Genomic DNA, 16,585 nt, shown 5'->3' with positions numbered 1-16,585 from the left:
CTGTTACAACTGCTCTTTTACCGCATGTGACAACAGAATCTGTAAGCATCTTTATCTAAAGCACTTTATGATTCATTTTTATCAAGATCTATATTTTTGTTGTAAACTTTTGTAAATCCCCAAACTCCAAAGCGCCAAAGGTCCTCTCCCAATCATCTGGGAGAATGTCTTTTTCTTCTGGGAGCATATCTATTGTTATTGTTATTTTTGACTTGGCGTACCATGCTGCCCTGTGTTGCTCACCTCCAAATGCTGAATGCCTGAGATTCATAAAGTGCAACTGACAGCATGGCCTATGTTCTATTTAATGTGGCTAATTGTTATCGGGCTATTTGGGCACTTAAAGAGTATTGAAATTTCTTTCCCATATGGTCAGCTGAAACTGAAGGGAAAAATTTAAAAAGCCCTTAATGTCACTGAAAGGTCAAATTCGCAGCAGAACACTGAATTTGACACCACTGGTCTCAAAGCATGAGTTTGCTTTTTAAACACAAGCATACATGACATGAAAGGCAGTTTTACATATCATCTTTCTTAGTGCCTTTGTGAATACTTACAGCTATCTTCCAACAAGCTATGCCATGTAAGATTGGTTGTGTTTTTAAGTAACCATTATTGAAACTGTTGGATGTCTGAAGTGACTAACGTAAATGCAGTGGTCATCACAACCACAATATTGTTTATTATCTGACTCAATTGTTCTGAGTAAGGATTGTGGGTAAGCATTTGCCTTTGTGCAGTCAATCAGCCAAATGACTGTGGATTTTTTTTCTCCAAACAGATTGTCATTCCTCTTGACTTTTGGTTCAGTCGCATGAAACCGAGATGCTACATATAATCCTGTTCAGTGCACTGGTGGACATGTGGAGTTTGGTTTCCGATTAAAATGCATGCTAAAGAAGTCTGCTTAAATGCAACAACAGTCCATAAAGCCCTCAATAAATCATCATTACATATAACTTTATCTATATTTGCATCTTATTGCAATATCATCCTTCTTCTTTCTCTGCTCCGTTTCCTGACAGGCAACCTCGACTGGGTGGGGAAAGAGTTCACCTATAATGCAGGAGCAGGCCTTGTGATCAGTCATCCAGAAAATGTGGCAGAGAGGAACTCCACAGTGGTGGAGCAGCTACAGGCTGTTTTCAAGCGGGACTGGTTTTCACGTTACGCCAACACGATACAGACTAATGGAATCCCAGTTTGCAGCAAGCCACAGATCAACAAGTCGGTGCTTTTTAAATCCGGCCACAGAAACTATGGACCCTTGCCAAGTCAACAGGACTTCGGACCTGCACCACTGAGAAACCATCCAAAAGCTGATCGACCCACACCAGACAAAATAGCACACCGTGAAGACAGGCTGAAAAAAATCAGCTCGCAAAGCTTGGCCAACGAACAGGGCCCAGTTATGAACAACCACCAAGAGACGGCTGGAATCAAAATGAGTGACCTCGATGACGAGCGTGCACACGTAAAAGATTGGAAGTTTAACATTTCAGAGGATCCACCCAGCCGGTGGGCTGAAAGCAGCGGCTTCAGAGAGATCTCCAATGGATCTCTGTGACGTGTAAAGTGCGATTCTGTTACTGAACTTTTGTAGCATTTTAATATAGACATTTCTGAGTAAAATATTTAAGCATAGGCTGGTTGGCAAGTATTCACACAAGGAAAAACCCAGGATGTCACGAAGGACATGGGCTGGATTCAACAGAGACAAAAAACAAACATACCTACTACATATTTAACCAATTCTCAATCAAAGGATGTATGTGAAGTTAAACCGATTGCCTGAATATGTACTATAAGATGTTTTTGGCAGTCATACCTTAGCGCCCTTTAAAAGGGAGTAAAAAACACCTGCATGCCTATGCAGAGACAGGAAGAGGTGCAGAATGTGCAGCTATAACAGCTATATCTATTTGGTAGCTTTCCAAAATAGATCAACTTTATAATAATTGCCTGTTTTGTAAATTGTTTTGTTAATACCCAGTAACACTTTTAGCAAGAACACATTTCTAACTAAAAACAAATAAAAAAAATAGTTCCGTTTAGAGGAAAAAGACACTAATGTGGCTCTGCCTAGACAGTGCTTTTAGTCCTCTTAATGGAAATAACTCCTGAAACTGATTTTGAATACTGACCCAAAGCAGAGGAACTGGAGCGCTAAAGGCTCTTTACAAATCGATATCCATCATGGTTTTGTTGGTTGCAAGTTGCTGGAAACCACGTAAGATTGCGTGCATCAAAGTGAATTATTTTACTGACACTGAAACAGATATATATGATATAAGCATTTGGACAATTTTCTTGTTGCATTGCTGCTACTGAAACACTTTCGCTACTTTTTTTTTTTTCCCCCACAGGGAGATAGTTTGGTATTTCTCGTTGTGATGGACTTTTACTTTGAAGGGCTCCCAACAAGCAAAAGTTACTCTTCTTTTATTCCTATATCCCAACCAAGCAGGAGGAACAGTGCATTTATATTGACTCTTTCCAAACACAGCACTGTAACCAGGGTGCACACAGGAAAAAAAAAAAAAAAAAAGCAGGGGGACGACACTTGGATCTCTGCTGTACACTAAATCAATGCAATGAATTTTTAACCAAGCTGACAGCTGAAGTAGCTGCTGTGGACCCTCAAGGACATGTTGGACTGTAACGTCATCCCTGAATCTTACCTGCCTTCCTTTTAACGTAGTCAGAGCTATGCTGTAGATTGTTAGGAAATAAATACCACTTAGCACTTAACTGAAAGCTTGTAGCAAATTTCATTTTTGCATTTTGAATGTTAGCATGTAGCCTGTGTTTACACAAACCTCTAGCCACGTTTTTTGTGGTTAAGAACTATATCTAAGGTTCTTTTTTTTTCTTACTCTAAAAGCCATTAATCAACCAAACAGGAAGGCATTATCAGCTGAAACTGCAGTTAGATGTTTGGGCGTCTTGTCTTGATTACGGCTAAAATGAATACATCTGTAATAAACGTCTGTTAGCACCACGGAAAATACTAGGAAAAATTTAATTAAGCACAAACGTAAAGAAGTTTGGTGTAAAAAGAAATAGCGGTCCACAGACGGGTATTTACAATGCCTTACAAAAGTAATCACACATGTGCAAAAGTCCAAGGGGGTGTCAATACTTTTGCAAGACGCTATACGAAGCATATATCTGGGTCAACTGCACTTTACTCTTTGCTGCGGAGACTTTTATTTGTTTACTTTGGGTTTCTTTTGCCTAAGCATTTTTGGACCAAACCGTTTCTAATCAAACAATTAATCAGTAGCTCAATCAATCATGCAATAATATAACTTTTGAAGAAGAGAAATCAAGGGAATGTTTTGTAACCTCCACCTTACACTGACAGAGAAAACATCTAATGCCAAATCACTGATCTCAGTGGAAGATCAAACAATCATGTGCCAAAATAAATAAATAAAACACGGCTTGACATGAATATCTTCTGCCACCTGGTGGACTATATGAAAAAAAGTAACCTTTCTATATATAGGACAAAATATTTTGTCAAGTATAGGTGTTTCATATCGTTTCACATGATTCACAATTGCTGCTATATAAGTCACTAAAACCCCTTTAATAAACAGCACTCACAGTGGTTTTCAGTTCATTACAGGGCTAATGCATGTGATTTCACATACAACGTACAAACTGTAATGTCAGATTTCAGAAGTTTGGTCTGAAAGTGTTCTGACACTTGTTGTTTCATGTTATTAGATTTTAACAGATGTAAATAAAAAAAGTCACTTTACACCAATGATATGCTTAATTCTAACATGTGTATGTGCTTTCCATTTTGTTTAATGCACTCTGCAACCACAATGTCACATTGGACGTATATCTGGAATGCCATTGATAACATTGCAATTATCAGCTGATTGTGACATGTCTTGGTTAAAAAAAATGCTGCTAATATACTCTGCCCATGTCTTTGTGTGAAATAATACCTGCCTGTACGTTTCCCTCTTAGCAGGGGCTATATGCATGACACTGGAGTTTGTTTTTACTTGGAAAAAGTGACATTGAACATGTCGCTTGTCAAGGTTTGAAACCGGAAAAATCTTTGCAAGAGCCTTCATGACAAATTAAAGAAGGCCTGTATCTGTATTACTTGCTAGGGATTATTTTGACTGATAAGATCTGAGGAAATTTTTTTGTGTGAAACATCTTGGATTTAAACTATATTTATGATGTCAGGTGGTACAAAGGTGTTTGTGGAGCCACACATTTCAGCAGAATGGAGAAATGACTTTCATTTTAAAGCTAAAGATTCTCAAAGTCGCCTACATTTATTCTGTTGTACCGGCATGACATTCTGCATGCACTGCCTTTATGAACTTTGCACAGTAAGCAAAGAGCCTTCATAAAATTAAGTTAAAAGGGAACTCTTATATACCTTTAAAGACATGAATAGAATGTATATTTATGGAATATTATTGTAATGCACACTAGTGCTTACCGGATTGCTTAGTTTTTACTCTTAATAAAAAAATAAGTACCCTATTATTGTTTGCGATTTTTATGTTTCTCAGCATTTATTTGTCTACAGGCACATCAGTTCTGAAATTTGTTGCATAAGGGTTCATTCCTACAAAAGCTGATAAATATATTTTGAGTTTTAAACATGCATCCGTCCGATACAATATATTATCAGAAAACATACAAGGTCCCAGTTTTTTCTAGTAAGCCCTCCAACTTTTACAAAAAACTAAGACAAACCATGCCCAACATTAATATATATGTATTGATGAAAAGTAACCAAATACGACTTAAAATAAAGATGAGAAAACTAATGTTTGATACATAAATTCTCCACGATATAAACAGTTTGGTTTCTGTTAGTTCTGTCAAAATGCAAGAAAGAGCGAATTCCCCTTATAGCAGCAAAAACAGCAACTTCATACCTGTTGGGGAAAATATTCTACATTTGCTTTGCAGAGCCATGGAGCTATGGAGAGCCATTTCAGCCAAAATTAAATAAATGGGTGAAATAAATAAAAAATAGTAGGATCCAATTAAATTCTGGACTAATATGGGTTGTTGCTATGTTGTTTTACGGTGTTTTAAGATCTTCTTCAATGTGCCCTTTTTAAACTTTGAGTCCCCGCCCCTGCAAAGGTCCCTGCACGGCCCTGCATGTGCTGCGCAGTTCGGTGTGTTTTGGTTCGGTTAGCAGCAAAACAGGACAACCCGCACACCAAGTCATCAGTAGAGCAGGTGTTTAAATCAGCTAATCAACCACTTCTGTGTTAAAGCGAAAATATATTAATAATGACAATATAGACATCGAGCGTGACAATGTAACAAACTGGATGTCCTGTTTTGGTGTTTTTGCGTACTTTTTTGTGTAGGACATGTTTGTTTTTTGGTGTTGATTCTCCTGATAGGGTTGAACGTATCTCTGCTTTATCTGCTCATTGAACTGTTGTCTGTCGTTTGCCATGGCAACGGGTGTAATGCTGACACACAGAGTGACAGAAAGCAGAATAGAAGTTGTTTTGTCTAGTTTTGTTCGAATTCGAATTCGCTCTTTCTTGCATCTTCACAGAACTAACAGAAATCAAACTGTTGGTACATTTATATCGCAGAGAACTTATGTATCAAACATCAGTTTTCTCATCTTTATTTTAAGTCGTATTTAATAGATATAGCTGACAATAAATGATGGCACTACTAATATATTTGTGACAGATTTCTGCTTGTCCTGCACTGGAATACAAATTTTTTCTGGACTCCAGTGCGTCACATAGCGACTAATAGGCGCTGTCCAATCCAGTAATTCATATCAATTAACAGCCGTATGAAAGACGTAAAAATAATTAACTACTACATTAAGAAATTATATTTAATCCTCATTTTGAAATGTTTGAAATGTATGCATTTTGAAACAATGCAGAATATTGTTAAAACAATATTTTGCAACAAGTAAAGAAAGTCCAGTAATAGAACTGTGTAAAGTAAATGTGAGAATGAGACGTTACATATATATTGTTTGTTACTCTGCAGTAGTCAGCCCCGCCTACGTCTCACTACTCCTCTGGACTGGCTACTGCCCAGTTCTTTGTCCATCAGGTCCGGAAAATCCCCAAAACTTGGGTCTTACCCTAGAGATAGTTTATGGAGGATTATCTAGTCAAACTGGGAGAGTAAAGGACTCGTCTAGCTCTAACTACCTTCGATCCAGAAGTTATGACCCTTTTCAGTTGAGGAACAGTCAGCTGAGTAGCCCTCAGCTGCATAACCCCTACAACCACTCCTGTTAACGGTAGCTCCTTCCCTAAAATAACGGCACTTGTTAGCAGCTAGATTGGATTTAGTGACTCAGACTCAAGTCCCAGGGTCATTATTTTAACACTCACCAGAGGAAAACACAAAGGAACCACATCTCTAGAATCATTTATGCTAACTTTACTACAATCAGGAGAACCAATAATGATTAAAAATGACACAATTAAATTCACTGTCCACAATTCTCATTAATATTTTAGAATATAACTTTATTAAGCAAGCTTTAGCAGGGGCAAATGACAAGCATGTTTATCCTCCAAAGACTATGAAATTGGTAAAAATATAATAAAATCAATTTAAAATTAATCACATCCTGTCTTCATTCCTATCCCTAACCTGTGTCACTAAGTTCACTGAGCGAGGCTTTTGGGGGGGGGAGGCAGGTCAACTCATACCCGATGGCCCTTGGTCTCGGCAGCTGTAATCTTCAGATACAGCTGAAGATTACAGCTGTAATCTTCAGCTCCGTCGGGAGCAAAGACTTTGCTCCTCTTTCAGAAGAGAAGCAGAGCAGAACTGTTCGTTATCCTTCTAACGTGCAGAATCTTTGTCATTAAATGACCTCTGTCTCTTCTCCAAGTCTGCTGCAGTAGAGTGGAGAACGTTGGGTAGATGCAGATGAGTTGGTCAGATCAGGAACCAGGGTCAGGGCTGATGGAACTCGTCCCTTCTTGGCGGCGTGAAGTCTTGAGCTTCCCTTGGTCCCGGGGTGCGGTCCTCTGATGGTCTTCAGCCTGCTTCCTCTTGTTGGCTCCTCTTCTGCGCCGCGGACAAAGAACCTCTTTCCTCCCCTATCCTCTGGTTCTTATACCCTCTCAAGGGCTGTCTACGGGGCAGGGCTACGTGACTTTAGAACCGTCCCACTGTCTGTGGAAAGTCCCAACCTTCCCAAACCATCACCTCCCTTATGACCACTAGCCCATACAGCAACTCCCATAATTCCCTTTCCACGCCATCTGTCTGCCATCTGTCCCCCACCCTGCTCAGTGTACCATGTAACACAGTTATCTGCTCCACACTAAGTCTTCTCATTCATCTTAATTCATCACAAAGCATAATCACGTGTACTATCAACTAACTCAGTAGACTCCTCCCACCATATCTCTAATCTTAATAATCATGATCAATACAAAATAAAGCTACATAACTCAAAGTACAAACATACATTCTCTAATATTAAACATCAAAATACAAAAAGACAGAACATAAGTGATAGCATACAAATCTTAATCATCATAAATCAATAACAAGATGTCCAGGCCTTATCCGTTTCTGTGTACCTGACAATCCACATCCATACCAGTTATAATAATATAAATAATAAATAATAAAATATAATATATAAATATAAATAAAATCATATTCAATAATAAAAAAATAAACATCATAATTTAGATTCATGCACACCCACGAAATATCAAGCTTTATGTTAAACTGATGATTTTGGCATACACTGCTCCAGTTTGGGGGTGACTGCCCCGAGGGCCCCAATGACCACAGGCACCGCTGGGGTCTTCACCTTCCAGGTCTTTTCCAGTTCCTCTCTGAGGCCCTGGTATTTCTCCAGTTTCTCGTGTTCCTTTTTCCTGATGTTGTAATCACTTGGGTGGTTACAACTGCTTTCCTCTGCTGTTTATCCACCACCACAATGTCCGGTTAGTTTGCAATTACCATTTTGTCTGTCTGGATCTGGAAGTCCCACAGGATCTTAGCTCGGTCATTCTCCACCACCTTTGGGGGTGTTACCCACTTTGATTTTGGGGCTTCCAGTCCATATTCTGCACAGATGTTTCTGTACACTCTGCCCGCCCCGTGGTTATGTCGTTCCATGTATGCTTTCCCTGCCAACATCTTGCACCCTGCTGTTATGTGCTGGACTGTCTCAGGGGCCTCCTTGTAGATCTGAGCCTCTATTGCTCTGGTGTTTAGGGCCTGTTCCTGTGCAGCCAGGATGAGTGCCTCTGTGCTGTCCTTGAGTCCAGCTTTTTCCAGCCATTGGTAGGATTTCCTGATATCAGCCTCTTCAGTTATTTATCTGTGGTACATCCCATGTAGGGGCTTGTCCTCCCATGATGGTACCTCCAGCATCTCATTCTCTATTCCCCATTGTCTAAGACATTTGCTGAGTACATCGTCTGTTGAGGCTTTGTCCTTGATGTATTTATGGATCTTGAATATTTCATCCTGGACAGTGGCTCTCACACTCGCTAGTCCTCTGCCTCCGGCTCATGTACAGTCTCGGGGTGCTGAATTTGGGGTGGAACCCTCCATGCAGCTTCCGAGTCTTAACATCCATGGCCTTTATCTCTTCCATTGGCCAGCTAATTATTCCGGCAGGGTATCTGATTACTGGTAAGGCATAGCTGTTTATTACACAGATCTTGTTCTTGCCATTGAGTTGGCTTCTCAGGACTTGCCTTATTCGTTGGAGGTATTTAGCTGTGGCTCCTTTCTTGTGACCTCATCGAGGTTGCCATTTGCTTGTGGTATTCCCAGGTACTTGTAGCTGTGCTCTATGTCTGCTATTGTTCCTTCTGGGAGTGAGACCCCTTCTGTGTGGCGACCTTCCCTCTCTTTGTAACCATCCGACCACACTTCTCTAGTCCGAATGACATCCAATGTCAGTGCTGTAGATCCTGGTGGTGTGGATCAGTGAGTCGATGTCTCGCTCGCTCTTGGCGTACAGCTTGATGTCATCCATGTAGAGGAGGTGACTGATGTGGCCCCATTCTTGAGTCGGTATCCGTAGCCAGTCTTGTTGATGATTTGGCTGAGGGGTTCAGGCCTATGCAGAACAGCAGTGGGGACAGAGCATCTCCTTGGTATATGCCACATTTGATGGACACTTGTGCAAGTGGTTTGCAGTTGGCTTCAAGGGTGGTTTTCCACAGCCCCATCGAGTTTGCAATGAAGGCTCTTAGAGTCCTATTGATGTTGTACATCTCTAAGATCAATGAGTGTGTGGCATTGAGTCATAGGCTTTCTTGTAATCAATCCAAGCGGTACACAGGTTGGTGTGTCGGGTTTTGCAGTCTCGGGCGACTGTGTGGTCTACAAGGAGTTGGTGTTTGGCTCCTCTGCTATTTATGCCTATGCCCTTCTGTGCCTTGCTCATGTATTTATCCATGTGCCCGCTTATCTTAGCTTATCTGATGCCTGACATGAGCTTCCATGTTGTAGAGAGACAGGTTATTGGCCGATAGTTGGATGGGACTGAACCCTTTGAGAGATCCTTCTGGAACAGGATTGTGTGCCCTTCAGTTGACCATTCAGAGTGAGTCCCATTTTGTAGCAGCTGGTTCAGTTGAGTTGCCAGTCGCTCATGGAGGGCAGTGAGTTTCTTCAGCCAGTAGGCATGGATCATGTCAGGTCATGGTGCTGTCCAGTTTTTCATACCCGAGACTCTTTCTTGGACATCTACCACAGTGATGGTTACTGGGGCTTGTTCAGGGAGGTTGCTGTGGTCCTCTCGTAGAGAGGTTAGCCACTGTGCATTGCTGTTGTGGGACGCCTCCCTTTCCCATATGCCTTTCCAGTATTGTCCAGTCTCCAGCCTTTGTGGGTCTGCTCTGTTGTTAGTACCCTGCCAATGGAAGTACACTTTAGCTGGTCATGGTGGAGAAGAGTTGGTTAATCCTCCTGGCTTCATTCTCTCTCATGTATCTCTTAAGACCAAGGCTTGGGAGTCTTTGTTTGGCAGTTTTGAGTGCTTCAGGTATGGGCATCTGGCTGTACTTCTTAGGTACTGATATTTTCATTGCACCCCTTTGGAGCTCTGACAGTTGGCTCACTTCCCTCCTTGTTATCTTGATTTTAGCCTCTAACCGTCTTTTCCATGGTTATATATAAGGGCTGTAAGGGCTAACCATATAGCCCTTATATAAAACCATATAAGGGCTATATGGTTGTCCTTATAGCCTGTTACATCCATCAAGGGCACAACATACTTGAGGACCCGAGACAAGAATGAGGGTTCAACTAAATATTTTATTCTTAAACTCTATTGAACTTTGTTTTTTTTGGTTCAGCTGCTTCTGATTTTCTGTGAAGGAAATGAGAGTTAAATGCCGTCAGTTTTCCCCGAGTCCCAAAAAAAGAAAAACAAACCCCCAAAAGTATTAACAGAAAGTTGGACCTGGTGAGCCGATCAAACAGAACAAAACGGTACAGCAGGGGGCCAACCCTATACAGGGCCGTCGAAACCCCTACTAGTACCGGACTAAAGCAAAAAAGAACCTAATGCAAAAGAAAGATTGAAACCAGGACAACCGGTTCCACCAGGTCAAAATCACAATGAAAAAGCAAACAAACAAAGTCTAACAGAAATACCGCATGGCAGGCTGAAAATGTCAGCTGCGGCCCACAGCCACTGGACGTGCACGCACCACGTCAAGACGCGTTCCCAGTGGTGGTGGAGCAAGCGGAAGCGAGTGGAAGGGCGGAAATCCCTAACATGCCGAAACCCAGTCTAATTATAGGCGGACCATTATATAAGGGAATTATATATATATATATATATATATATATATATATATATATATATATATATATATATATATATATATATATATATCACTTGGATATATATATAATCACTTGGATATATATATAATTCCCTTCTCACCCTCCGTGGGTGGACTTTTTCATCCTCTGAGCTCGGGTTCTCCACCAGAGGCCTGGGAGCTTGAGGGTTTTGCGCAGTATCTTGGCAGTGTCTAGTACCGCACATTTCTGGACTGAGATGTCCGATGTTGTTCCTGGGATCTGTTTTAGCCACTGCTCCAGTTTGGTGGGGACTGCGCCAAGGGCCCCGATGACCACAGGCACCGCTGTGGTCTTCACCTTCCAGGTCTTTTCCAGTTCCTCTCTGAGGCCCTGGTATTTCTCCAGTTTCTCGTGCTCCTTTTTCCTGATGTTGTAATCACTTGGGTGGTTACAACTGCTTTCCTCTGCTGTTTATCCACCACCACAATGTCCGGTTAGTTTGCAATTACCATTTTGTCATTTTCCACCACCTTTGGGGGTGTTACCCACTTTGATCTCGGGGCTTCCGGTCCATATTCTGCACAGATGTTTCTGTACACTCTGCCCGCCACTTGGTTATGTCGTTCCATGTACGCTTTCCCTGCCAATATATTGTACCCTGCTGTTATGTGCTGGACTGTCTCAGGGGTCTCCTTGCATAACCTACACCTTGGGTCTTGTCTGGTGTGGTAGATCTGAGCCTCTATTGCTCTGATGTTTAGGGCCTGTTCCTGTGCAGCCAGGATGAGTGCCTCTGTGCTGTCCTTGAGTCCAGCTTTTTCCAGCCATTGGTAGGATTTCCTGATATCAGCCACTTCAGTTATTTCAGTTATTTATCGGTGGTACATCCCATGTAGGGGCTTGTCCTCCCATGATGGTACCTCCAGCACACACACACACACACATATATATATATATATATATATATATATATATATATATATATATATATATATATATGCTGCCACCCCTGAAAATCCCCTTGCCACCCCATAGATATTATTCTAGATCTGCCCCTGCTGATTATTATGGCAAATATTTAGTTCCTGGGTGGATTTATAAACCCCTCCATTCTCAATAATTTCTGCGTTCTGTATCAATATCTTTATAGATTTAAACCAACCTCTAACCAAACACAGAGGGTTGGCCACCCACCCACCCACCCACCCATCCATCCATCCAAAAACCAATTAAACTTTGACAATGGTCTCCCTGTCAAAAAGAAAACTTCATTTTGACCGTCTGTGGAGATATTTTGATTTTGTCTTTCCACATGAAGTGATTTGAATAGGCGGAAGATAAATAGTATTTCGGACTTTCTTCAGCTTTGGGTCTGTGCCTTCAGATTTCTGTTTGATGTTATTTGACTGAATTGGCGGAATTGTATCCTTCTGTGAAAATGAGATATCTGAAAGTTTATTTTTCAACCCTGTGATGTTGTACTCTTGCGTCTTTATTTTTGTTAAAAGTACACTTATCTCTTTCTCTAGGGCTTTTATCTGTCTTCTGAGAGCTTTAGCTGTGATCTGACTCTCCTGCACTCTATGCAATGCATCTTGCGGCAGTAGGTCTAACTTACACTTGAGATGTTTCAGCACTTCCTGCAGCTTCTCCTCCTCAAGCTTGAGATCCTTAATTTCTTCTACTTTCTCTTTCAGTTTTGTGGACAACCTGTGGTTCTCAGAGCGAAACATTCTGAGTTTATCATTTTTCGTGTCGTCATCTGGCAGAATTATAATATCTCCTTTATCTTCACCCATCCATAACCTTTCCACCTTAGAATATGTTTCTTTAACCATTTTAAATTTATGCTCATTCTCATGGAGTCTCAGAACTTCCTTAGTTAGATCCATAATCTTAGATTCCTGTTCACGTACTGTGTCTGCCAGTATTCCAATTTTTCTCTCACTACAGAAAATTGCTTCTGTGGCTCTCCTGTTTTTTGTCAGAGTGTCTTCTGTCTGAGTCTTAAGTTTGGTATACTCTTCCTGTTTCTGCAGGAGGTCTTTTTCAAATTTTATCTTATTTTTCTTGCTGCTGCGAATCTCGTCAGCCAGCTTTCCCTTGAGCTGCTGCATTTGATCCTTAAGAAACGAATTGTTTTGCTGGAACTTTTGCAGGACTATCTGTGTTTCGACAATCTCTTTCTCATGATAAGCTGTAGAATGTTCTAGAGCTCGTTTTTCTTTCAGCAAGTCTGCTATTTTGTCTGAGCATTTTAAGGTTCCTGGATGAATTGAAGTTTCACCTTGTTTTGACAACTTGATCTCAGTTTCACTCAAAGCCTTTTTTAGTCCCGTGACTTCCTTTCGTAGACTCAAATTTTCTTCATCTTTGTGTTTTATTCGCTTCATTGATGTTTCCTCGTTTTGGCGATTTCTTCTCGCCTCAACTTCATTCTCTTCTGCAAGTTTGCGTTGTCTTTTAATTTCCTCTGTCTGAGCATCGATTTGCCTTTGTTTTACATCCAATGCAATGTCAAGATGGTTAATTGTGTTATCTCTAGTTTTCAAGAGATCTAACTGCTTAGAAAGCTCTTCTTTTGGGCTCTGCTTCATTTCTAAATGTCCTTGCTTTTTGTTGAGACAAGTCCAGTTGCCCTTTCAATTTTGGTTTTTATCGGTGAGCTCTGAGACTTGTTTCTCAGCGATCAATGCTCTATCTTTGTAGAGCTTCATTGCTGCCAATCTATCAGTCAAATCTCGCCTTTCTGCTGCTTAACATCAGAGAATTTGTCTTCTCTGCAAGACTAGATTTTGTGTTTTTAACTGATCTTCTATTCTGAATTATGCATCACGTTCCTGAACTTTGGTCGAAAGCCCTTTACATTGTAGAAAGTTTAAAATATTTACCTCTAACACTCTCATTTCCTTCTGCAGGGATATGTTTTCTTGTTGTAAATCCTTTTCAGAATGTTTTTTTTGTCCTTGGAAGGAGAATTGCCTGTTTGCTCTATGGATGGTCTTGTTGCATCTCTGGCTCTTTCACCCTGGTTTGTGGGATTGGGGATCATTGTCAGTTAGTTGATCCGACCTGTCCTTGGTTCGCAATCTGCTGAACGTTTCATTTTCCTTTTGTATAGGAATCGTTTTAAGACTCTGGACACATTTTCAGAGAACGTAATCTATCTTGGAACTCCTTGGAAGTCTGAGTTGTCATCAGTGTCTTTGTCATATTCAAAGCCATTGAGTATGACATCACAAAGTCTTGAGTGATGTCATGATCTTTGTCCGCATGACATGACTGACTGTTTCTAAACAATGAGTTTCATTTGAAAAGTCAATACAAATCTCCCCCTGACCAAAATCCACATGGCCTGATTTGTCCCCCCACAGGATGCCCCCCAAACACTGTGCACAGCAAACATCCCAGTGTTGATTTAACTTCCACAGAGTTGATTTTAACACTTTCTTAAAAAAGAAAACTATCTGTCCAGAAGAGTTAAAAATTGTAGACATTCAAAATAGATCAATATCAATAAGAAAATATATACTGAACCAATGGTGTCAACCCTTACTGTGTATAAACATGAAATGTTTAATAAACTGGATTTGAATTGGTTGTTTGTACAACGAAGCTGAAAGAGGCACTAGCTTCGAATGTTATCAGCCCCATTGAATGGCTTCAGACGGTTGGTCCCTCCTGTGTCTCCATTCGCTTCATATCGCTGATCACAGCAGCTTATCGCTGATAGAACTTTTGTTTTTTAGCTTTTTTTAAAAAAAAAACCTTTATTGCAGATTCCCAAAACAAACACTCCCATCAAACAAATGTACATAAATGCTTTGCTTTGTGACCAACTGACACAAAAAGTGGTAATTCATGCTATTACATTATACACATTGTCCACTATTAAATTTTTAAGTCAATATTTTAAAATAATTTAAATATTAGTATTTTTCTTCAATAGCTTCCGGGTCATGTGACATACTGACTCAATCAAAATCAGTGTGAAATAGTTCTACTAGTCTGTATAGATGAGGCACACATTTTTATTCCATTTTAACTCATTTTTTAATTTTTTGCCTATTTTTTAGTTATAATTTAGTGTTTTTCTTCAATAGTTTCTGGGTCATGTGACCTATTGACTCTGAATCAGTGTGAAATAGTTCTACTAATCTGTATATGAAGCACACTCAGCCTCACACACCAGCTCAGCCTCCTTCCCCACCAGAGAGGCGACACTCCAGGTCTAGTGAGAAAACTTCTGTAGCCTAGGATCATAGTCAAATCTTTTTCTCCTATCTTATGTTTTCTCACTTACTAAATGTTGCCAGCAACTTAAAAGTTCATAGGTTCACGATAAGCTGGTGAGCTGTTGGTCTGTTATTTACTTAACATTTTAGATTCTTTTTTTGAGGCTTTCTGGACTGGGCAATAAAAAGTTTAGAGATGCAAACATAAAGTTTAGAAATGGAGAGTAGAAATGTCTTTTTGTATGTGGTCAAGCAAATACTGTATAGAACAAGCAATCAGTTTGAATGAACAACTGCTATAATAGTACATCTATGAAAATTATAAAAAGCTATTTTAATAGTGCATTTCATCATTCATTATTCGGAAAAAATATGTTTTTCTACATTTCAATGATTTGATGCTGTTGTTGACTGAAGTTTAATGTAAATATAGAAAATTTTAGTGAAACAAATCAAGTGTCTGTTTTTCATTTGATTCAAAGGTAAGTCATCTATGGGGTTTTTTCTATAATTTTTTTTTACCAACAAAAAAGTAAAAATATAAATGTTTCATGTGTGTTTGGAGCAACACACATGAAACATTCAATAGAACAACTACCCATGCACACACACACGCACAAGGGCAGTTTAGACAGAAATAAACTAAATGGGGCTGCACAGTGGCGCAGTTGGTAGAGCTGTTGCCTGGGTTTGATTCCCGGCCTGGGGTCTTTCTGCATGGAGTTTGCATGTTCTCCCTGTGCATGTGTGGGTTCACTCCGGGTACTCCAGCTCCAAAATGAGTCCAAAAACATGACTGTCAAGTTAATTGGTCTCTCCAAATTCTCTCTAGGTGTGAGTGTGTGTGTGCATGGTTGTTTGTCTCTGTGTTGCCCTGCGACAGGCTGGCGACCTGGGTGTACCCCGCCTCTCGCCCGGAACGTTAGCTGGAGATAGGCACCAGCACCCGTACTGACCCCACTAGGGACAAGAGTGTACAGAAAATGGATGGATAATCTAAATGGATCCAAATTTAAGCCAGATCAATCCAGTCCATTCCATTACATTGTTCACGATCAAGAAACACTGAGTCAAGCATTTCCCAAAAAGTAATAAAATACTCCAAAATGAGAGCTGATTTTGAAAAGACGTATAGTTATTATCAATTCCCAATGGACTACAGCAATCAAATCTAACTTCTCCATCAAAAACATCTAGAGGCCATTTAAAGTGGAGAATTCACTAGTTCTTATAGTTTTACTCGTTATTGTAATCAAGTGGAGAACATGCAAAGTTCATATCAGCTGATACAGCTGTTTTCTGGCTTTATTACAGTGGGGGGGAAAGTATTTAGTCAGTCACCACTTGTGCTAGTTTTCCCACTTAAAAAGATGAGAGCGGCCTGTAACTGACTGGACTCCCAAGCCTTGGTCTTAAGAGATACACGAGAGAGAATGAAACCAGGAGGATTAACCGGCTCTTCTCCACCATAACCAGCTAAAGTGTACTTCCAATGGCAGGGTACTAACAACAGAGCAGACCCACAAAGGCTGGAGACTGGACAATACTGGAAAGGCATA

General features: G+C 40.3%; 1 protein-coding gene across 4 annotated transcripts in view; it reads left to right on the top strand.

Moving 5' to 3' along the window:
• The window catches only part of LOC103476419 (inactive phospholipase D5), a 51,058-nt gene extending 46,537 nt beyond the window's left edge, over positions 1-4,521 (top strand). For all 4 annotated transcript variants that reach the window (XM_008428737.3, XM_081616310.1, XM_008428740.3 and 1 more), the window contains one exon: positions 1,026-4,521. In XM_008428737.3, coding sequence (XP_008426959.2) covers positions 1,026-1,567 — 542 coding nt within the window. In that variant the 3' untranslated portion in view covers positions 1,568-4,521. The remainder of the gene's footprint in view (positions 1-1,025) is intronic.
• The last annotated feature ends 12,064 nt before the right edge of the window (positions 4,522-16,585 follow it).

The sequence above is a fragment of the Poecilia reticulata genome, chromosome 15 (assembly GCF_904066995.2).
Source record: "Poecilia reticulata chromosome 15, P_reticulata-male-v2, whole genome shotgun sequence".
NCBI classification, from domain to species: domain Eukaryota; kingdom Metazoa; phylum Chordata; class Actinopteri; order Cyprinodontiformes; family Poeciliidae; genus Poecilia; species Poecilia reticulata.
Note: the sequence above shows the minus strand (reverse complement) of the source record. Positions and strands in the feature narration are given on the sequence as shown.